Source organism: Cucurbitaria berberidis (genome assembly GCF_010015615.1).
Source record: "Cucurbitaria berberidis CBS 394.84 unplaced genomic scaffold K460scaffold_1, whole genome shotgun sequence".
NCBI lineage: Eukaryota > Fungi > Ascomycota > Dothideomycetes > Pleosporales > Cucurbitariaceae > Cucurbitaria > Cucurbitaria berberidis.
In genome coordinates, this window is record NW_024468935.1 from 1,355,715 (window position 1) to 1,375,398 (window position 19,684).

General features: G+C 50.6%; 10 protein-coding genes across 10 annotated transcripts; 9 read left to right on the forward strand and 1 right to left on the reverse strand.

Moving 5' to 3' along the window:
- Positions 1–96: 96 nt before the first annotated feature.
- K460DRAFT_300776 (26S proteasome regulatory subunit RPN7) lies at positions 97–1,797 on the reverse strand. Its single transcript, XM_040929843.1, has 2 exons — positions 1,254–1,797; positions 97–1,202 (listed from the first exon to the last, which is right to left on the reverse strand). Exons 1-2 carry the CDS (start codon positions 1,707–1,709, stop codon positions 201–203), a joined length of 1,458 nt encoding a protein of 485 aa, XP_040792646.1. The 5' UTR covers positions 1,710–1,797; the 3' UTR covers positions 97–200.
- A 118-nt stretch (positions 1,798–1,915) lies between these two features.
- On the forward strand, positions 1,916–3,790 carry K460DRAFT_360944 (mRNA cap methyltransferas-like protein). The gene has a single exon (XM_040932368.1). It carries the CDS (start codon positions 2,071–2,073, stop codon positions 3,466–3,468), a length of 1,398 nt encoding a protein of 465 aa, XP_040792647.1. The 5' UTR covers positions 1,916–2,070; the 3' UTR covers positions 3,469–3,790.
- A 135-nt stretch (positions 3,791–3,925) lies between these two features.
- K460DRAFT_326608 (STE/STE20 protein kinase) lies at positions 3,926–5,359 on the forward strand. The gene is made up of 4 exons (XM_040930630.1): positions 3,926–4,087; positions 4,135–4,424; positions 4,482–4,693; positions 4,750–5,359. Exons 1-4 carry the CDS (start codon positions 3,993–3,995, stop codon positions 5,095–5,097), a joined length of 945 nt encoding a protein of 314 aa, XP_040792648.1. The 5' UTR covers positions 3,926–3,992; the 3' UTR covers positions 5,098–5,359.
- A 174-nt stretch (positions 5,360–5,533) lies between these two features.
- Positions 5,534–7,143, forward strand: K460DRAFT_360946 (peroxisomal biogenesis factor 11). Its single transcript, XM_040932369.1, has 3 exons — positions 5,534–5,911; positions 6,037–6,320; positions 6,410–7,143. The coding sequence occupies exons 1-3, from the start codon at positions 5,845–5,847 to the stop codon at positions 6,764–6,766; spliced, it is 708 nt and encodes a 235-aa protein (XP_040792649.1). The 5' UTR covers positions 5,534–5,844; the 3' UTR covers positions 6,767–7,143.
- Positions 7,144–9,275: 2,132 nt separating this feature from the next.
- On the forward strand, positions 9,276–10,877 carry K460DRAFT_372457 (uncharacterized protein; the record flags this gene model as incomplete). Its single annotated transcript, XM_040934509.1, has 5 exons — positions 9,276–9,383; positions 9,435–9,564; positions 9,615–9,682; positions 9,733–10,160; positions 10,223–10,877. The coding sequence occupies 5 exons, from the start codon at positions 9,276–9,278 to the stop codon at positions 10,875–10,877; spliced, it is 1,389 nt and encodes a 462-aa protein (XP_040792650.1).
- A 1,457-nt stretch (positions 10,878–12,334) lies between these two features.
- K460DRAFT_390674 (MFS general substrate transporter) lies at positions 12,335–14,612 on the forward strand. Its single transcript, XM_040935790.1, has 4 exons — positions 12,335–12,829; positions 12,923–13,205; positions 13,254–13,992; positions 14,048–14,612. Exons 1-4 carry the CDS (start codon positions 12,665–12,667, stop codon positions 14,394–14,396), a joined length of 1,536 nt encoding a protein of 511 aa, XP_040792651.1. The 5' UTR covers positions 12,335–12,664; the 3' UTR covers positions 14,397–14,612.
- Positions 14,613–15,004: 392 nt separating this feature from the next.
- K460DRAFT_360950 (uncharacterized protein) lies at positions 15,005–15,804 on the forward strand. Its single transcript, XM_040932370.1, has one exon. It carries the CDS (start codon positions 15,158–15,160, stop codon positions 15,752–15,754), a length of 597 nt encoding a protein of 198 aa, XP_040792652.1. The 5' UTR covers positions 15,005–15,157; the 3' UTR covers positions 15,755–15,804.
- Positions 15,805–16,202: 398 nt separating this feature from the next.
- Positions 16,203–16,745, forward strand: K460DRAFT_372460 (uncharacterized protein; the record flags this gene model as incomplete). Its single annotated transcript, XM_040934510.1, has 2 exons — positions 16,203–16,525; positions 16,715–16,745. The coding sequence occupies 2 exons, from the start codon at positions 16,203–16,205 to the stop codon at positions 16,743–16,745; spliced, it is 354 nt and encodes a 117-aa protein (XP_040792653.1).
- A 1,000-nt stretch (positions 16,746–17,745) lies between these two features.
- K460DRAFT_10569 (uncharacterized protein) lies at positions 17,746–18,280 on the forward strand. Its single transcript, XM_040926525.1, has one exon. It carries the CDS (start codon positions 17,886–17,888, stop codon positions 18,195–18,197), a length of 312 nt encoding a protein of 103 aa, XP_040792654.1. The 5' UTR covers positions 17,746–17,885; the 3' UTR covers positions 18,198–18,280.
- A 393-nt stretch (positions 18,281–18,673) lies between these two features.
- Positions 18,674–19,113, forward strand: K460DRAFT_10571 (uncharacterized protein). Its single transcript, XM_040926526.1, has one exon. The coding sequence runs from the start codon at positions 18,798–18,800 to the stop codon at positions 19,068–19,070; it is 273 nt and encodes a 90-aa protein (XP_040792655.1). The 5' UTR covers positions 18,674–18,797; the 3' UTR covers positions 19,071–19,113.
- Positions 19,114–19,684: the final 571 nt, after the last annotated feature.

A 19,684-nucleotide genomic window follows, 5' to 3' on the forward strand; every position in this document is an offset into this window, starting at 1 on the left:
AGACGCGGAGTGGCCGAGCTATGACCACATGTTGCTGTACATGCTGTCTGTACAACTATACGCAGGGCGACACGGGTGGCGAGAGCAATGCAGAGTGGTTTGTTCACATGAGTTTTTGCATTCGTTCAGCCGCCTGGCTGCTGACATGGTCTAAATCTACAGTGTCCTATGCTAATCCACGTCCACTACTACGGCAACTTTCAACCACGCTCGCTGCCCCTCAGCCTGACTGACTGACCATACTTTTGCAGCTTCGTGATGAGCTGGTCACCCTGCTTGACCACGTCTGCGTACTGCTTGTTCTTGTCGTCTGGACGGTTCGTCTCGATGATGCCCTTGACGCGGTCGATGGTGCAGGGAATGCGATCAGCCGCAATGAACTTGGCAAGGTCCTTGTCGAGGAAGTCAACAGTGACGCCAAAGTCCTTGGCCATGCTCTCCAGGCCGACGACACGGTACGACTGGAGCAGCTGCTGGTACCCTCGCAGACGCATCTCGCGCACATACCACCCGCGATGCTCGTACATGTAGCGGTCCTGGCTGAGGAAGTTGACCTCGACCTCGCTCAAGGCGCCGAAGAAGCTCTTGTAGTCACCCTCGTACAAGCTCTTGACCAATTTGGCGAGCGGCGAGAAGTCAACGGCTACTTCCTTGTCTTGCTGTCCGCCAAGCGTCGTGAGGTTGACGGCCGCTGCGATAGGTGTTGCCGTCGAGCTTGAGACGTCGCCCATTTCCTCGTCGCCGGCGGCGGGGCCTGCTGATGTGTGTCCGGAAATTGCTGACAACCTCTCTTCAGAGGTTCCAACGATAGCCTTGATCTCGGGTGCATCCACCACCTTGGACTTGAAGTCAACACGCTTGAGTGACACCGAGCCAGCGAGAATGGCGTATACGACCAGGTTCGAGTAGCTACATAGCTCGTAGCTAGTAAAGGTTGACAAGCTGTCCAGGAGTAGCGGGGCGGCTTGTGCGTGTGATCGAACAGTGAGGTAATGTAATCCAGTGTAAGCCTTGAGGCGATTTCGACGGTCCCAGTCACCGCCGCTCTCGATCAGTGCACTTGCTCGATCAATCGACTTCTTTGCCAGTATCCTGTCCCCAAAGAAAAGCGCAACACGTATTATGGCGAGAACGAGGTCAATCTTGGTGCCTAGGATGCCCGTCTTCTCGAAGATGGCCTCGTAGCTCGCGATGGCTTTGTCCTAGATAGCATTTAGTCCATGTACTCGTACGATTCGACTCATCTGCCGTACCTTGTCACCTATGCGGTTGTATAACTCTGCCCGCTTGCCTCGCGCTGCCTGCACCTCCGTCTCGCCTGCCTTCTCCGACGCCTCGTCCTCTTCCTTTTGTATAGCCTCTAGCTCCTTCTCGTTTTCTGCCTTCAAGCTCTCATAAAGCTTTTCATCCCATGCCAGCGGTACCTCTAATGACGGGTTCCTTGTGGCGAGCATATTGGCCAGGCTTGCGGAAGGTCTTCGGTGGCTAGTCGGCTGCTCTGTGCTGCCTTCGCCTGTTGCATTCAAGGCGCCGTCTGCTGGATGAGCCAGGTACCGGTAGAGGGGCGCCATCTTGTGCTCGGTGATGGCATCTTGGACCGACTTGAGCGAGACTTGTTTGGCCGACTTGGAGGCGGCGGGATTCGTGAGCTGGAAGATGTGCTGCGACAGCTGGAGGTCGGGGAACTTGGCATACTGCGGGTCACCCATCTTGCAAGCTGGGCTGGGGTAGACGGCTGGTTATCTTCGTGGGTAAAGGTGGAGGCGCGGTCGCGTGCGATGGCGTTTGGTGTTTGATGCCCAGGTAAAGCTACAAAGGTGAGCTACACGATTACAATGCGGCGGAAGCGGCTTGGCGTGATCTGCGCCAGGCACCTCCAGCTAGCTCCGCTGCTCTCTGTGCCTCACGTCCATATCGAGTCCCGTAGTTCTCGTAGGGACACGTTTCCAGTACAAGCCTGTCATTCTGTGATAGTAGGGCTCGACCACACTCTACCGGTCTTTACGCTCCTCATCAGTCTATCCATCCCTCCTTCCACGCGACTAGCTACCACACAAGTACACCGCGCCCATGGCAGGCTCTGAGCAGGGCAGAAAGCGTGCGCGCTCAGCATCAAGGTCACCGTCGCGATCAAGATCCCCACCTCGTCAACGAAAGCGCCCCGGCGCCGGAGCTCGACTGTCAGCCGCCGATCGAGAAGCCGCCCGCAAGCGTCAACTGGAAAGAGAGCAGGAAGCGGAGAGGAAAGCACAGCACGAGGCTGCCCAACGAGGTGTACACGATGTCGTCAAGCAGCATTACAACATGGTCCCCGAGCGAGGTCGTGAATGGCGCCAAACAGACAGCAAAATCAAGGGACTGCGCAGCTTCAACAACTGGGTCAAGTCCTCCATTATTCAGAAATTTATCGGCGACGAGCGCAACTTGAGGATATTGGACATAGGCTGCGGCAAGGGAGGAGACCTGCAAAAGTGGCAGGCTTCGAGGAAAGTCGAGCTGTACGTCGGTTGTGATCCAGCCGACGTGTCGATCAAGCAGGCCAAGGACCGTTATGCGCAGATGCAAAAGAAGTCACGGCGAATATTCCATGCCGAGTTCTACGCCAAAGACTGCTTCGGAGAGTGGCTAGGTGACATACCCATCATAAAGGATGTTGGCATCGACCCTGGCGCTGGGCCTGGGAATGCCATGAACCAGCGATGGGGCGGCGGAGGCTGGGACATGGTCACGATGATGTTCTGCATGCACTACGCTTTTGAGAGCGAGGCCAAGGCAAAAGGCATGCTAAGAAACGTCGCGGGAGCGTTGAAAAAGGGTGGACGCTTCATAGGATGTATTCCCAACTCAGACGTCCTCACAGGAAAAGTCCTCGAGTATCACAAAGCTAAAGGCACAGCCCCCGCGGCATCGAACGGTGCTGCAGATGAGGAAGACGATCGACCAGCTTTCGCGAGCGACGACGAGGACGACTGGGACCCTGAGAAGAGCCTCGACAGCCCAAAGCCCAATGAGTCCGAGCACGCAAATGGCGAGAAGCTAGACGAGGGGAAAGAGAAGGAGAAAGAAGCAGAGAAAGACGAACAAGAAGACGGCGAGGTCGAAGACGAGGGATTTGGTTGGGGCAACAGCATCTACCGCGTCAAGTTCCCTGGCAAGACACCCACTGATGGCGTTTTCAGGCCTCCTTACGGATGGAAATACTCCTACTTTCTCGAGGAAGCTGTCGAGGCTCCAGAGTACGTTGTACCTTGGGAGGCTTTCCGTGCCTTGGCCGAAGACTACAACCTGGAGCTGCAGTACCGCAAGCCGTTTAGGGAGGTGTGGGATGAGCAAAAGGACGACCCTGAGCTGGGGCCTTTGAGCGAGCGCATGGGCGTCAGAGACCGAGCGACAGGACGTCTGCTCACCACAGAGGAGGAACTGAGTGCAGCTGATTTCTATCATACTTTCTGCTTCTACAAGGTCTAGAGTAAAGGCCACTGGCGTTTTGAGGGCATGGAATCGGGGCTCCAAGGTTTATGCCAGGAACTGGACAGCGCATCTGGTCGAGGGTATCGGGGATATCTGTGTATATTACCTATTTACTTTCCGGCAGTAGACCCGAGCATAAAGGATTCATAATTAAGCATTCGATCTTCCAAACGTCATTGATAAACTGATAACGGTCGGATATCCTTCCGTAGCGCTCTGAGCCGGATTATCGTTACAGATACAGGCATTTCTAAGGGAGCCGTTGACGAACGTGTGTTATCTTTTAACATTTAGTATCCAAAAAGTACGGCGAGTCCACTGAGTTCGGCAAGATGCTCGGCCGCCAGAATGAGATTACAGTTATTCGTCGCGGCGTGACATGCCCGTGTCGATCTTGGCATCAAGGCCCGCTCCATCACCGCTGTCCATCCTCGTTCCTATCACCTCTTGTGCAAACCACAACTCATGTCCTATCCTTAATAAACCCACGTGTGCTTTATTTTGCAGTTGAGCTTAATCTCATGTCTTCGCTCTTTCGAATCGGTCAAGTTCTGAAAGGGCGTGCTAGCAAATACACGATCACAACACAAATCCAAGATACTGTGTGGTTTGCAAAGTAAGCAGATTACACCCAATCTTTATCACAAATCTTATAATTGCTAGAAATCATTTGCAGGAGCGTGTGGTGATCAAGAGCGTTCAGGGTCATCCGCGGGTAGAGAATGAAAGAAATGTACTCGAAAGATTTCAGCACCGCACCCCGTACCTCCGACCCTTGATTGATGAAATCGACGAACCGTCTGTCCCTGTGACTATTGCCCTAAGATATTTGCACGGGGATCTTTTAGACGCCTCTGTTGCGAAAACTTTAAATAGGAGAGAGCTTAAATACGTGTCGCGATGTGTACTGGAGGCATTGAGGACCTTACATGAGGATGGGTTTGTGCACACAGGTATAATGCTACCTTGAATTAGCGACGTATTGTATGTGTGGCTGATGGATAATCCAGATGTCAAGCCAGATAACGTGTTCGTTAATCTGCAAGAAGGCGATATTCGATTTTCCGACGTGCAACTGGGCGACTTGGGTGGAAGCTACCCCGTTGACTCAGAGTGGGCTACATCTGGCACCGTGGTGGGAGCACCGATGTGGACAAGCCCAGAGATTCTCATGGAACTGCCGTGGAACACTGCGGCTGACATATGGTCTTTCGGCACTATGGTGCGTCACAATCCTACTACAACCATAGATATAGATGAAAGTTGATGTCTTCCTAGCTTATAAGCCTTATCTACGGTGGACACTTCAACCTGTTCCAACCCAAAGACTTGAACCGTGATGACGACGAGTATGTGCTTGGGGTTGTGGAAGAGCAGTTTAAATATTTTGGTCCTTTCCCAGCCAAAATCGCTGAGATTGCAGACCCAGAAACGGTTCAATCCATTATGTTGATTATGCAAAATATCCCAAAGGAGAAGACGACGCCATTTTGGCGAACTACTGAGAGCGAAGTAAACTACAGAGACAATATCTTCATATCAAAGATGATGAAACTCGATTGGAGAGACCGCCCAACAGCAAAAGAGTTACTAGAAGACGAATGGTGGAATAACGACGCGGAATAACATCGACTAGTATACCGTTGAGTAGGAGTAAGTTGCTTATTGTGGGAGGACGACGATGGAGAGACAACGATGGGAAGGGGTGTTGAGATGAATGGAGAGGGCCGGCGACTGATACCATGTGTAACGAATTATGGCGAGGCATTCTATCTCACCAGCACACGGTAGCCCAGCGCATAGACATGGTCGTAGGGTCGGTTTTGCGGCGTGGTGGTTGCATAGCACAGGAGTCGAAATCATAGTCCATAACCATACCAAGACCAGCAACAAACCTATCTCTAGTTTCCAGGTGCCACAATCATGTTAGTCTTAGCAACTTACAGCTGCTAGTACGCGCAAAGGCAAGACGAGCTGCCAACAACAACCACTCTACTAAAAGCTAAGTGGATTAGGCCTTTTTTCGACCCTTAGGATTGGTTGGAACCGACGGAAAGCAAACCGATCGAAGGTGGAGTTTTCTGACCGGGTGAGAGTTGTGCTCGCTTCGATTTGCCGAGGTCGCGAATCATAACCGGCGGGAGACTATCACGAGCATCTAATCCGCATCTAATCCGACCGACATCGCGTCAAGGGCCGAACTCCTTTGCGGCTCCTCCACATTCAATCCCCACGCTCCCTTCACACACACACACGCTATCAACTCTCCAAGTCACGCCCCATCGTCATACATCTACCACCCGATCGAAGCTGGACTTCTCGCCCTCGCGATTCATACTCGGCCTGGCATTTGGGGATAAAGAAGCAGACAAGATGGTTGCAGACGCCCTGATCTACCACCCGACGGTGTCGCATTACCTCAAGTTTGTTGCAACTACTGGTATGCAATAAACCCCGAAGCATCAGTCTTCATCTCCATCTCTCATGGACTCTGCCGTCTCTGCCGCTCACACCTCTTTGTCTTACAATGCGTCTTCCATGCTAATGCTATCTTCTACCACACAGTCGGCCGCGACAAAGTCCTCCGCACGCTGCAATACTTCTCCCGCTTCCTCGCATGGTATCTCTACCGCACCAACCGCCCGCAATCCACCATCGCCCCGTTCGAAGCGACCAAGAAGACTTTCGGCGCGACGCGCAAGTTGATGCGCGTGGGCAAGTTCGTCGAGCACTTCCGCGCTGCGGCCGTCGCGAGCGATGCGAAGAGCCTGGATCCCGTGCTGAGGTTCACGGCAATCGGAAGGCAATTGGGTTATGCGTTCTACATGCTGTTTGACAATGTCTGTGTGGTGAGTATAGCACTTCTATTTAGCTATCTATCATCTACTTGGAGGTCGACGGGGACGTTAGGCGGAACATTAGCTAACACTCTCCACAGCTCGATGCAACCAGTATCCGCAAATTCAGCACTTCTGCCCGCCTAGTCCGCGAAGGCTACCGTGCGTGGTTCACGGGTATCTCCTTTAGCATTGTCTCGGGTCTCTACTCGTACTACGGGCTTTCCCTGCGCTCCAGGGCGATCAAGTCGTCCTCGGACCCGGAGAAGGTTGTTGAAAAGAAGAAGGTGGAGAAGGAGCTCAATGCCGTCAAGGTGCAGCTCATCAGCGACTTGTGTGATATTACTATCCCGAGTTCCGCGCTGGGATGGGTGGATTTGGATGATGGCATTGTCGGGCTGGCGGGCACAACGAGTAGTTTGTTGGGCGTGTGGAGCCAGTGGAAGAAGAGTGCTTGAAGTGGATTGTTGGTTGGAGGCTTAAGACGTGGGTAGAGTAGGGATCTTTCTGACACTTTGGGGATGACCATACAGCCACTTTTATATTTAGTATTTGGATTCGATGTCAGGTTTACCTTTGTGGAAGATGGCAAGCTTGAATATAATCTCTTTCACCTAGTTTACTTCATGTGTCTGCTGAGTACAGCGGACTTGTGATATCGAAGTAGTTTTGATATTAAGGAGAGAAGTTGATGAACATGGGTAAGGACAAGAACCTCGATCGGATATCTACAATTCTCCGCTGTCGTCTTTGATCTAGGTTTCGAGTGAATTATCCGTCCCTCGTAACGAGGGTTAGAATCTAAGAAGATCTTCAAATGACCCCAGTATTTATGTCAGTGTGTTTGGAAGATGCCGTTCGGCAGTTTTGACGGTAGCAGTCGCACTGACACAAGATGAGTCTTGCGTGTCTTCTGCCATGCTGATCTTCCATGGTAAATATTGCACGAAACACAAAGTGCCTGAGGTTTGGTCAGCGGATATCGATAACGGCTCATTCCTGGGGATCTGAGTGACTTCGGTAGTCCTCCGTTCCGTCCTTTTACCTGTTCATATGCTTTTTCCTACCCTATATCGCACATGGCGTGGCCAATAACCAACGCAACATTTCTAAAAACCACGCGTCACACCGCATCTGTCCCTTGTTTCATCTCACCGCATCACCCCCACAAATACGACGTCCGATGTATAGCCTTATAACGGTTACGATGGCCTGGATCCGACATGGTGGTTGAGAACGCATGCGCCACATCTGCTCTAGAAACCCGACACGGCACCGCATTGAGCTTGACATGTTCGAACGAACCAAGACACTACAGCGCGGCAGGCGCACAAGGACCTAGCACTTACTTGTAGCCTTGCGGATGGCTTAGAGAGGCTCAGCATCGCCCCCAAATGCAGTCGAGGTTGCACTACAGATTTCGCCTGAAGCTGACTGCATTTTGCAAAGATCAAGTGCCCGTTGGGTGTCTTGCACGTCTTGCCTCCTATTTTACAAGGCCCTGCTAACGGCGGAGGCAAGTGAAGGATCCCTGTGTGCGGCGTAGCTGCTTGCCCTCGACTAGTAACGCTGATCCAACATCAACAAAAATCCTGTTTCGCCCATACCCATGGCTGGCCGACTCAGACCGAGAGGCAATCACCGAATCCTGAATAAGGCTCGTCCGACAAATAGGCCCGAACACCCCATTAGAACCATTTTGAGGGGTTGAAGACTCCACTATGCGGTGCGAGCCGTTGTTGGACTACGCGGTGCAACAATGGCTCCATCACAAGAACGATTACCACTACGAAACGGGCCAAGAAGGCTTCGAACTCCTTTCTTCCACTGGTGGGTCCAGCCATTGCGCTGATCTCAGGCTAGCAACGTGGGCAAGACATCGGGGTTCGAGCAACCATTCAACGAACGTCGTCCTACACCGTGGGTGTTCAACGCCCCGCGACTAACGAATATTTCCTAGAAGACGTTAGCACGACCCTATATGCATTGCTTTTGACCGTTTTCGCAGCATCTGGGTGTGTGCATGATTGGTCCCTATCGGCTTTCCTTCCTTTGTCGCTTTAAGCGAAGCACGCGGGAACTGTCGCGATTCCGTAAAGATTAGCAAAAAGCAAGTACTTCGTATAGGGCCGTGTGTTGAATGTCCGTTCGGCACACTAAGCTACAAAGTTCGGCCTATTTTTGTTTCATACAGGGTGGCGTACGGCATTTCTGTGGGGTACCAGTTGGTCACGCATATGGAACCAGTCTCAGGCACCACACCACTGCATATTCACCCCCATTTGAGCCACGGGATGGGTGGCAGATTTACTCTTGCGATAGGATGATGATCAAACAGCCAACCCATTTCCACATAGCTTCAGCTCATTCCTACGTATCCTACGGTCTTCCCGCTTCGTGCCAAGAAGCAATATGTCAGCAACAGACCACCATGTTGATCTAGCGTGGGTTCCCGGGATCCGAAAGGACGTGTCCAACGTCGCCCAATTACGCAGTAGGTACACCCCTTGTTTAATACCCTATCACATCGTACCTGGTTTCCACAGCTAGGGGGTTCGGAATTACTGGGCAGCCCTGCAACATGCAACATGCACGACCTAAAACGATCCTCATTCGGAACAAACAGGGATTCCAGCAGTGGGGAGTATTGCAACTGCATGCCATGACTTCAGGATCCGGTTCAAATGATCTGATCTTTAGTTCACCTTCTAGCCTAGTTATATTACTCAACAGTCCCTCCTTCAATACAGCCTCGCTTTGGATTCGTAAATTGGCCCCCCACCGGACACCCATTGCTTCGCTTCATTCTAGAATCGTTGAGCCAAGCTACGAAAATCATGTAGGGAGCCATAACGCAGCTTACATTACAATCACACCGGAATACACTGGGCTTACCTTCACGGCTCGACTTTACCTTCGCATATCCTGGACGATCCTTTGCGCTGCGGGCAGTTGCCACGAACAACCATGACTGACACGAATCGAATCCCCTTTCCGAAAAGCCACCCTGACAATGCCAATCTACCAACAGCCAATCAGCCGGCAACACTGCTGGCGATAACGATTTCGTTTCTGGTGTGTATACCCACATTAGCAACAAACATAACCTCTTACTGACCATCACAGTCGGTTGCTGTTCTTGCTATAAGCCTGCGATTATGGGTGCGAATTCGAGACAGGCTGTGGGGATGGGATGATGCTTTTGTACTATTTGCTGGCACTGCCAGCCTCATTGGCGATGTCCTGGTGTGTTTGAGTAAGTCCTAACATAATGCTGCTCTTCAGCAAGGCACTAACGACCGCCAGTGCCGGGAGATGGACTGGGTCTACATCTCTGGACGCTTGACAAAGAACATCTCATGTCATACTTCAAGGTAACATGCACTAAAGACTGTATAAGAATCTCAGCTGATCGCAGTCACAGCACATATACACCACGAATACCGTCTACTGCGCAAGTGCTACCTTTATCAAACTTTCTATTCTCTTTCAATATTTGCGCCTTTTTGCGGAACACGCTTCTCCAACGAATATCGCCCCCTATCGCCTCGCCCGTCGACTCACCTGGTCCCTCATTGTTTTCATCTCTTTGTGGGGATTGACATTCTCTCTCCTTGCGCTCTTCTCCTGCAACCCCGTAGCTAAGAACTGGGACGCTTCCCTCGCAGGCAAGTGCATCGGTTGGGGCACCAAAAAGCCTGAAAAGTTCTTTGCCATGTTCTTGGGTCACTCCGTAAGCAACATGCTGCTGGATGTCATAGTGCTAGCCTTGCCCGTTCCCTTTCTAAGCACGTTGAGGCTTGCGGGGAAGAGTAAGGCGGGCCTGATTACGCTGTTCACACTGGGCTGCATGTGAGTACATTCACCCTGATACAAACATCTAATAGAGCGCACATATACTGACAGGGTATCAGAGTCGGCGCAGTAGCTGTTGGCCGCATGGTCGCCCTTTCCTTCAACCGCGCGGGCACAGTTCCCATCCTGGATATGTCGTACCACACACCTATTGTCTACGTCTTCGCTGTTCTCGAAGTCAACATTGCCATCATCGCGGCCTCGGTCCCCATCTTCTGGCCAGCCATTATGACATTAGCCGCCAACAAAATCTTCGTTGTCAACGAGATCGAGATCCACGTTGAGGAAGCTTCGAGAAACAGTTTTGACTCGCGACAGGGCATTGGCCTCGTCGACCAAGCTGCTTGGAATAAAGATGATAGGAAAGATGGGCTTGGAAAGCGGACAAGCAAAATGAATGTCGTAGCGAGGACGTATGATCGGACGACTTCTCGATGTCATCAGCATAAGCAGAGTAATGCGTCTTCGCTTGGCCGGCCTAGGGGCGCCGACTTTGGGCCTCGCTCAAGTCAAGATTCGCAGCGATGTCTGCATCAGACTGCGACGAATGACCATGGAAGCTCGAGGGGGAGCTTGACAAGGAGCGAGTGGGGTGACTGGTTTCTCGAGGCGGATAAAGATGTTGCTGGCGGCAGGACCACAACGACGGTGGAGAGGACGGAGATTCCGTTTGAGCATATAAAAGCTTTTGATAATAGGCAGGGACGGTTATGATGGGACCCTATTGCCGTGTTGTGTTATATGTTGCTCTTTAGCGTAGATACCCTTTGTCGCACTATATCGTCTCGTTTGGTAATGATGGACTTTACTATACTCGGGAGTAGGATAGATAAAAGTAGCCTTGCTTTTAATTCTTTTCTATACACAGATCAAACGCCTGTTCGTAGGCTTTTTACTCTTTTCCCTCTACATGACACTACATACTGAATACTTTACTGATGTTCCTGTTTTCGTATTCAGTAGTAATTGAAAATGCTCATATATGTACAACGCCTGGAAAAGGTCCATTTCCACTTGTAAAAGAGCACCCTGGGGCTATTCACCTTAGTCATGGCTGGTGTTATAGCAAACTTACTTGAGCTAGGTCACATCCAAAAGATTCAAATATGCTTCTCAGCACTTTCTCTTGGAATAGGATGTCTATTTGCATCTCGTATATAACATCCTTAACCAACCTCAGGATAACAATGACCGGGATTCAAGGCGGTGAGAGCAAGCACTCGCGCACCTGAGGGCAGGCATTGCTCTGATACTATCGCAACTGTCGACGATATATTTAAAGAGCTCAACCATGAGCGCCGGGAAGATGGAGAACTCTCCCTTGTTTGCGACCCACTCGCCCTTTCAATAATGACATATACCTCGAACTAGGTGAGCTTTGCCTGAAAGGTCTTGGTGAGCACGACGATCGCTGCCGCGACGTATTATCTACCCAAATCATACGTCAGATATGTAACCAAGAATCAGCTTTGGGGCCGCTGTCATTCTTGAGATGAAAGAAGGTCGCAAGGTTGAACGTAATAATAAGACAAATTATGCCTGTTGTCAGCATATACCATAATAGCTGTTGGGAGGGTATTTGACCATACTCTGAGAGATCATGTAGTTTGCGCTTGTTGTGCACGTCATGCAGCTTGAGCAAATGGTATGAAGCGGAGAGGCACGTGTCTCTCGAGCGGCTCTCGCTTTTTTCATAGATTCTTACTGACTCATGAGGTTCTCCACATATCACCAACCTGTAAATCCTTCGCCAACGGTGATTTCCTATAGTTTAATTGTCAAAGTCCACAGAGGTGAGCACGTGGTCGGCCAATGAGGCCCCCGCGCGTTCTCTCCGTGACAAGCTTCGCGATAAGCTCCCCACTATGTCAGCGGCGTTGGTAAGACTAACTTATTCGGGCTAATTGGTGGTGCTTGGTCGGTTATCGGCAATGCATGGCAATGCTTGATTCTGAATGTGAGCATCGCAGACTCATATTCTCAGGTCAAAGAACAAAAAAAGGAATGCAGGTGTGTTGGACATTATACGGTTTTGAGCTCTGAGCCTGCAAACTCGAAAGTTTACGCTAATGCAGTTAGACTGCATGAACCGTTCCAAAGACCACGCAAAGTCGCCCGATGACATGCTCGACGCGTCTATACTACTACTAAGAATTCACACCTTCCCTCGTGGTAGTGACTCGTATACGCACTATTCACCCCGCTATAAGCTGCGCGCTAAGATACAACTCTCTGTGAGTGGCTAGAAGTACGACGCAACCTTACGCCTTACCCTTGTCTGGTATTGTTGGCCGCGGCGGTCACAGGGTCTTTGATGGTGGCACAGAGAGCGGGACAGGGTAACGAGCTAAATAATGTCACCAATAAATACCTCCTCGGTCGCCGTTGCGAGTGAGACATCGAAGTTGCGTCCTACTATTTGCACCCAACTCGAGCCATTGCGCACACGACACTCAAATCCGTGCTAATCCTTGTCAACTTGAAAGGTACACAACGTCATCATGGCTTCCGCTGCGGAGGGTCAGCCTGGGCTCTACAATTCCACGAGCAAGGACGACATCGAACGCCGCGGCAGCGTCGCAAAGACCGAGAAGGGAAGATGGGACCGCCTTTGGCCTGTGATAGCATGTGGCGCAGGTCTGTTCAGTGATGGCTATCTCAACAACGTAAGATACCACAAAGCGACATCCCAGTGCAGATATTCACCGTCTTATACCGCTGCGACCTTCTTGAAATAGGAATACTGACACCGGAATTAGATCATCGGACCCGTCAATACAATGCTAAAAAGAATCTACCCCAAAGAATATACGAACTCCTCTGCACAAGCCAATGTGTCCAGCATCACATTTGCCGGGACAGTTGTCGGCATGCTATTTTTCGGTTACACGTCAGATCACTTTTCCCGGAAATGGTCGCTCTTCGCCTCGACTATCATCATCCTTGTTTTTGCGGCGCTTGGGACCGGGTCATATGGAGCTGGTGGAACTGCTGATGGGCTGCTCAAAGCGCTGGTGGTGTATCGCTTCTTCTTGGGAATTGGTGAGTAACCGTTTCACATTAACGAAAACTTCTCGCTAACGCTTGTAGGTATCGGTGGAGAGTACCCTGCCGGTAGTGTTGGGTGTGCTGAATCGACAGGCGAGCTAAGGGAGGGCACCCGGAACAAGTGGTTTATCCTCTTCACCAACGTCCAAATAGACTTGGCATTCGTCGTCGCTGCCATCGTTGCGACCGTCGTTGTTGTCATCACAGGAGAAGATCACCTTCGAGTCGCCTGGCGCATCTGTCTCGGCATTGGCATAATCCCACCACTCTCGCTTCTCTATCTCCGCCTCAAGCTTCAGGAACCAGAGGCCTTCAAACGCGAATCACTTGCGAAAGCGAAGACCCCGTGGTTACTGATTGTCAAGTACTACTGGTTCCGTCTTAGCATCGTCAGCATCATCTGGTTCATCTATGATTTCAGCTCGTACTCATTCGGTATCTACGGAACCTCTATTCTGGCCAACCTGCTCGGCGACTCCGCACCGCTGTGGAAGTCGTTTGCATGGAATATCCTGCTAAACTTCTTCTATCTGCCGGGGTGTTTGGCCGGTGCGTTTGTTGCAGACCTGCCTTCTATGGGCCCGAAGAAAACGTTGTGTATCGGTGTGGCGTTGCAGGGCATCATTGGATTCATCATGGCTGGCTGCTATCCGTGGCTAAACAAACCTGAGAATGTCGCGGGATTCGTAGTCGTCTATGGAGTATTTCTTGCGCTTGGCGAGTTTGGGCCTGGCGATAATATCGGCCTGGTCGCCTCCAAAACTTGTGCGACTGGTATTCGGTATGTCCAAATCTAATGATCAATGCATGGCTCAAACGCAACTGACATATTAAAGCGGACAGTACTACGGAATTGCTGCTGCAATCGGCAAAATTGGCGCCTTTGCCGGATCCTACGCGCTCGATTCTCTGCAGAAAGCAGCCGGCGACGACAGGAACGCTGCAGGACGCAATCCTTTCTTCGTCGCATCAACGCTTGCTTTTGTAGCAGCAGGTCTAGTGTTGCTTCTACCGCACATCGGCCAGGATACGATTGATAAGGAAGACGTCAACTTCAGAGAGTATTTGACGGCTAATGGGTATGACACGAGTAAAATGGGGCTGGAGAGCGCGAGCACGACGAGCAGTGATGGTGAAGTGGGCGTTTCGACACCGACAAAGAAGGTGGTAAAGAACAATCATTAAATGGGTGGAGAGAAGGAACAGGTGAGGAAGAGAGAAGATGATCATAATTAGGAGGTTTCTAGACCTAGCGGAAGATGCCTGTAAATACAACTTACCACTTCCGGACTTCGCGATCTACCCTTTGAGGACGCTGATTTTCTCGTTGCACAATCTTCATACGCCCCGGGCTCTAACTTTCGACCACTCGAAAAGGCTATTCAATTCACATGCTGCCGGATCTTTTGAAATGGCCTCAGAACATGTGACTTTGGCTTACTTTGGGACTAGCGCATATCTTGACAGCCGAGGTTTGCGTGCCAGCCGGACAACCTTCGCCCACATGCACGTCAGAGCTGCAGACCATGCAATCTAGATGCAAAGACGACGACCGACATACCCCCCTGGCCCACTTGCTCCTCGAAAACCGATCTACAGCAATTGTCTCGTGTTGTTAGTGGGTTACAAGGACGTGACGAGCTGGCTTTCATCATGAATAACCTCGGGTCTTTGTACGCAACCGGTCAGACAGAGCCTGAATAGACACCACGAGGCCTTCGGCAACATGGAACAAGCCGTCTATCCCCACATGTCTATACAAGCTGCGCCTCGAGTGGGTCTAGTATGTCGGTGGCCTAGGCAGAGATCGTGGCCTCATTGACTGCCTCCTTAGAACCAGTACTAAAGCAAACAATTCCTCGACCGAGCAAGCTACTCTTCACTTCAACCTCCAGTCCTTACTGACACCAGTCTTCACCATTTCTACCACGCCCTCGACGCCCACTATGTCCCCAGCCGCCATAACCTCCACGCAGCCGCCGGCTTCGAACGGAAAGACCGTCCTCCCGCCCACGCCTAGCACCAAAATCCCTGCCTGGGTACAGCCCGACCTCACACGCCTGCTACGCGTCGAGCACCGTCCCGGCTCTTTTGCTAGTCGCTCCGTGTCCCTCGTCAATGTGCCCGCTGGCGCGATATTCGCACGCATCAGTAACCCAACACCTGCTACGTGCGCGTACAGTTCGGTCCAAGCGAGCCGGGATCTACATATCGAGTTGAACTGCGACCTGGTGTACATCAATCATAGCTGTAAACCGAGCTTGGTGTTTGACATGCAACGGTGGGAGGTCAGAGTACATCCTGGGCTTGAGGGAGGATTGAAAGAAGGAGACGAATTGACGTTCTTCTATCCGAGTACCGAGTGGGACATGGCACAGCCGTTTCAGTGTTTGTGCGGAAGCAAGGAGTGCAGAGGTACGATCTCTGGAGCCAAGGATATGCCTTTGGAGGTCTTGAAGCAGTACTGGTTGAGCTCACATATTGAGGAATTGTTGGAGGAGAAGACAACTAAAGAGACGAACGGAAGCAGCCATTCATCTTAGACTTAGGAATACTTCTATTGCGGATACTACAATGCCACAAGCGCCACATGCCTAAAGTTCTCTTCTACATGCTACTCCACACGGATGATTTTACTCGCCAAATCATACTCATAGTGCATTATGATATGTGCCGATGTGGTGGGGGCGGGGTAAAGATGTCATCTGCACTCGGTAGTTCCTGTTGTGCCTGAACGGGCCATAGCTTGGTTCTGTATCGATCCCTTGTACACACCTTGATAAGTAAACTGACTCGTCTTTAAGATAAGATGCGGCTTCACACTTCGATTCTTGTCTACTTCGCGACGCGTTGCGAGATTTTGCTATTGTCGCTTGCTTTTACATATCCGCCCCTTGCATGGAGTGTCTCCCTTAATCAATTACATCAATCACATTGATAATCTTAGATCTCATTTGTCCCATCATAGCACACAATTCCAGATCACCAACAATGAATTCCTCCAGCTTAGACACTCTTCCGGAGGAACTCATCGACCGTATAATCAGCTTCACCAACAGTCGAGCCACTCTCCATGCACTTTGTTTTGTCTCAAAAGATATCAACCGCATTGCAACCGCGCACCTTTACACCACTATTGCGCTCAACAAAGAGGACTTTCAGCACCTCCGCCCCCTAGCATTTCTCCTCTGGACGTCTGAGAAGCACCGAAACGCCATCCGATCATTTTCTGTGCGCCGCGCGTATGGCGGCAATCTTGATCCTTGGCCGCATCATTCACACCTTGAGGAAATTATTCGGCGGCAAATCAAGTTGTATGTCCGCGAGGGCGATGCAGAGACCTGGTTCCTTCAGGTTAGAGATGGTGTGGATGCATTGCCTATTGCGTCGTTGCTGCTGCGGAGCTTGCCGAACGTTTCGAGTATACAGTTTGATGGGTTTAAGTTGGTGGATCCTTTGATGCGGAAGAATAGAACGCGTGGTGTGCTATGTACGTTTGGTAGTGTGAGGGCGGATGAGAGAGAGGTAGAATGATCACTGTATCGCCATTAGACTCTGATGAGAATCGATCCTCTGTCACCAGCTCTCGTTATGCTCACATGTTATCCTATCCTCTTGGTACTCCTGCGATCTCTTTTGCCATATCTCACTTCTAATGTTCATGCTATAAATATACGATGACTTAGTAGCTATAAGCTACAATAGTTTGGATGTACGGGGACTTTTGATGTGAGAATGATTGTACAGCTTCGTGGTATAGTACGTATACATCGAGTAATGCAGCATTCCTCAAAGTAGGTTGATGACAAGCAACTAATATCGTCGACAAGGCTATGCACCGAAACCAATTTCTTCAGAGGGCGGGCAGTGGTTATATGTTGATTATCTTTGTTCTTGTCGAGAATGCAAACTGCTGGTGTGTCTTTTGGTATCTGCCTTAGATAGAGATCAAGTGTCGTTGACGGCGACAAGGATGAGCATGGCAATTTAACCAACCAGTAATACTTGGTATGAGGGTGGAAACTCAGTTTTATCTCGTAGAATGTTGGTGAACAGTCACTGGATTTACAATTTGGGAAACAAGCGTCCCCCTTCTTCATTACGACAACTGTAACCATGGACCAAGCTAGTCAAGTGCTGACACAAGTGACTCCCTAGATATAATTAGCGGACAGCTTTTGACGCTCAAGCAAGACCATTCGCAAGGATGAAGATCTGGAGATGTGATTTAGGCATGTTCTCAATTGAGGCCACTTGTGAATCAGGCGGAGGCAATTCTTTCATGGGAGAGGTTCTTGTCTTGTCCAATCTCTGCCCTCGGAGTCCGGACTAGACCCTGTCCTGTAAACCTCGGGGCTCAGATATCTTCTCCCAGATCTCCGCTGGATATCTGAGTGCGCAACTTGTTGGAGAACTACAATGCATTAATGCAGCTGAGGATATCCAAAGCGCCGCCCCAGTTGAGCTATCGCTGATTCTGTGAAGGTATTTTGAGTACGAAAGGATATACATTGTCTCGGGATATAACAAATCGGACGTATTGTTGCGCATTATCCTTCTACCAAGTACTAAACGTCTGGGAACGGCGAAATGGAATTACCTCAACAAATTCAGTTCAAGAAAACTGCCCACCATGCAAGAATCTGCCACTCTTTCCCATCAAAGTAGTTTTCAATGTTACCCTATGCTGTATTTCCCTCAATACTCCCCCTTTTCCAATCCAGCGTTCAGCTCAGCATCCAAAATATACCCAATCATCCCGCCAAGCCCCACGTGCCCATCTCCTCCTCTCCACTGGCTCGCCGCAACATCCCATTTTCCCCCAGCGCACTTCCGCTCAGACAGAGAGCCCAGACGGTAAACCGGCACAGATTCTCACCACACCACACCCAGAACACTTCACCAAGCTCTTCCTCACTCTACGCCACATTGCACCAAGCATCCTGTGCGAACTCTTCGTCTTCCTGCTGCCTAGACGGGCCATGAAGTAGCCAAGTGAGAAAGAAGACTTTCTGTAGTATCTGGAGCGGGTAGGGCTGTTTAATGCACCCTAGACCCCGATCCTGATCCTGACGTCCTGGTGTAGATCTGGTCGTGTGGCGGTGCGGGTCTTCGATGTCACTGCTCGTATATGGAAGTAGGGCTTAGCGGATGCACTTATTGTTTAGTTCAATAGGCATCGAGGCATTCTCGGTTCCAGAGCGTGATCTTGTCTCTGAGAAATGGTGTCTGAGTGGTATGACAACGGGACGAAATCGCGTGCGATCGTCTCAGAAAGACGTCGATATTTGGATCGCCTCATGGCTAAGCTATCACTTGATCAGTTTTATTTTTTGACAAAGGGTTATTACATTTTCTCTTATTGCTAGCAATCTAGTACAACCTAAATCTTGTATCACATACAACCCGGCTGGCGGGAGGAGATACTCCCGCGGCCAAACAGCTGTTCGAGAGCGGAAAGTGATACACTGTCGAAGCGATATCTTGGCGGATGGCAGGTGTGTGTGTGGAGAGATTTCGAGATACCATTGCATTGGGCGTATCGGATGTCGTGTATTTGGGGCGTGTCACCATTTGCTTCACCGAATGTACCCAAGCGGATCCTCCCACCTAAAAACACACGTATACGTCCCTGAATCCCGCTCCGCGGACCTGAAGACGATCTATATTTCGATGTCACCCAAGACTTTTGACTCCACTGATGTTCCTTTCGACGTCAGGTGTGGCGATGCTCTCGTGCACCACGATTTTCACCGCAGTTACCGCAGTGTGCGTGCATTCAGCCTCCTCATCATAGCCCAAGACTTGATCGACTCTTCGTATATCGCCATCCTAGTAATCTTGCCTTTGCCAAAATGAGTTCAATCTGCATTGTGGACACTGTGGAAGCCGTCCTTGATTCAGTAAGGCAATGTCTGATATGATCTTGCTCCACGGTGTCTCTACTAGAAGTGCTGCAGAAGCCAACAAGCTCCGTAGGATTCTATGAGGCCTGATACTTTCCTGTGAATATATGTAATGACCAATAGAACACTGTGATATGGCAGTCCTAATAAGGCGCGCAGTGAGGCGTATCTTAATGCGAGATTAGGCCGCAGGGCGTCCATAGCATTGCCACCGGTGTGTCTGGGCTGCGCAGGCAGATTAATACCTTCAACCGTACTATGTGTCTCATGAGCGAAGCAATGCTGGAAGGTGATTGCACAAGATGATGCCCACGGAGTGATGTACTAGAAAAAGAAATATGCACTGATGGCAAAGTAATTGGCATGAGCGGTTGGAGTGTTCCAGTTATCTGGGTTGGGGTGACACGGACCATGCAGGAAAGGTGGAATAGGAAGGTCGGTGTGTCCGGGTCAGCAACCCTATTGGGAAGGCGCAGTTTCATATCGTTGGCAACCTCGAAGAGACGTCTGGGAGAGGTGTGGTCGTAGGTCATCAATATGTATTCGCTGAAATATAGGACAAAGGCC

Excerpts from the sequence above, each read along its gene's own strand:
- K460DRAFT_300776 (XM_040929843.1), bottom strand. The coding sequence starts at position 1,709 with ATGGGTGACCCGCAGTATGCCAAGTTCCCCGACCTCCAGCTGTCGCAG. Across the intron at positions 1,203-1,253 it reads ACAACCGCATAGGTGACAAG|GACAAAGCCATCGCGAGCTA; the intron begins GTACGGCAGATG and ends AATGCTATCTAG.
- K460DRAFT_360944 (XM_040932368.1), top strand. The coding sequence starts at position 2,071 with ATGGCAGGCTCTGAGCAGGGCAGAAAGCGTGCGCGCTCAGCATCAAGG.
- K460DRAFT_326608 (XM_040930630.1), top strand. The coding sequence starts at position 3,993 with ATGTCTTCGCTCTTTCGAATCGGTCAAGTTCTGAAAGGGCGTGCTAGC. Across the intron at positions 4,088-4,134 it reads GATACTGTGTGGTTTGCAAA|AAATCATTTGCAGGAGCGTG; the intron begins GTAAGCAGATTA and ends TATAATTGCTAG. Across the intron at positions 4,425-4,481 it reads GGATGGGTTTGTGCACACAG|ATGTCAAGCCAGATAACGTG; the intron begins GTATAATGCTAC and ends TGGATAATCCAG.
- K460DRAFT_360946 (XM_040932369.1), top strand. The coding sequence starts at position 5,845 with ATGGTTGCAGACGCCCTGATCTACCACCCGACGGTGTCGCATTACCTC. Across the intron at positions 5,912-6,036 it reads CAAGTTTGTTGCAACTACTG|TCGGCCGCGACAAAGTCCTC; the intron begins GTATGCAATAAA and ends TCTACCACACAG. Across the intron at positions 6,321-6,409 it reads TGTTTGACAATGTCTGTGTG|CTCGATGCAACCAGTATCCG; the intron begins GTGAGTATAGCA and ends CACTCTCCACAG.
- K460DRAFT_390674 (XM_040935790.1), top strand. The coding sequence starts at position 12,665 with ATGGCTTCCGCTGCGGAGGGTCAGCCTGGGCTCTACAATTCCACGAGC. Across the intron at positions 12,830-12,922 it reads GTGATGGCTATCTCAACAAC|ATCATCGGACCCGTCAATAC; the intron begins GTAAGATACCAC and ends CACCGGAATTAG. Across the intron at positions 13,993-14,047 it reads ACTTGTGCGACTGGTATTCG|CGGACAGTACTACGGAATTG; the intron begins GTATGTCCAAAT and ends GACATATTAAAG.
- K460DRAFT_360950 (XM_040932370.1), top strand. The coding sequence starts at position 15,158 with ATGTCCCCAGCCGCCATAACCTCCACGCAGCCGCCGGCTTCGAACGGA.
- K460DRAFT_10569 (XM_040926525.1), top strand. The coding sequence starts at position 17,886 with ATGTTACCCTATGCTGTATTTCCCTCAATACTCCCCCTTTTCCAATCC.
- K460DRAFT_10571 (XM_040926526.1), top strand. The coding sequence starts at position 18,798 with ATGTACCCAAGCGGATCCTCCCACCTAAAAACACACGTATACGTCCCT.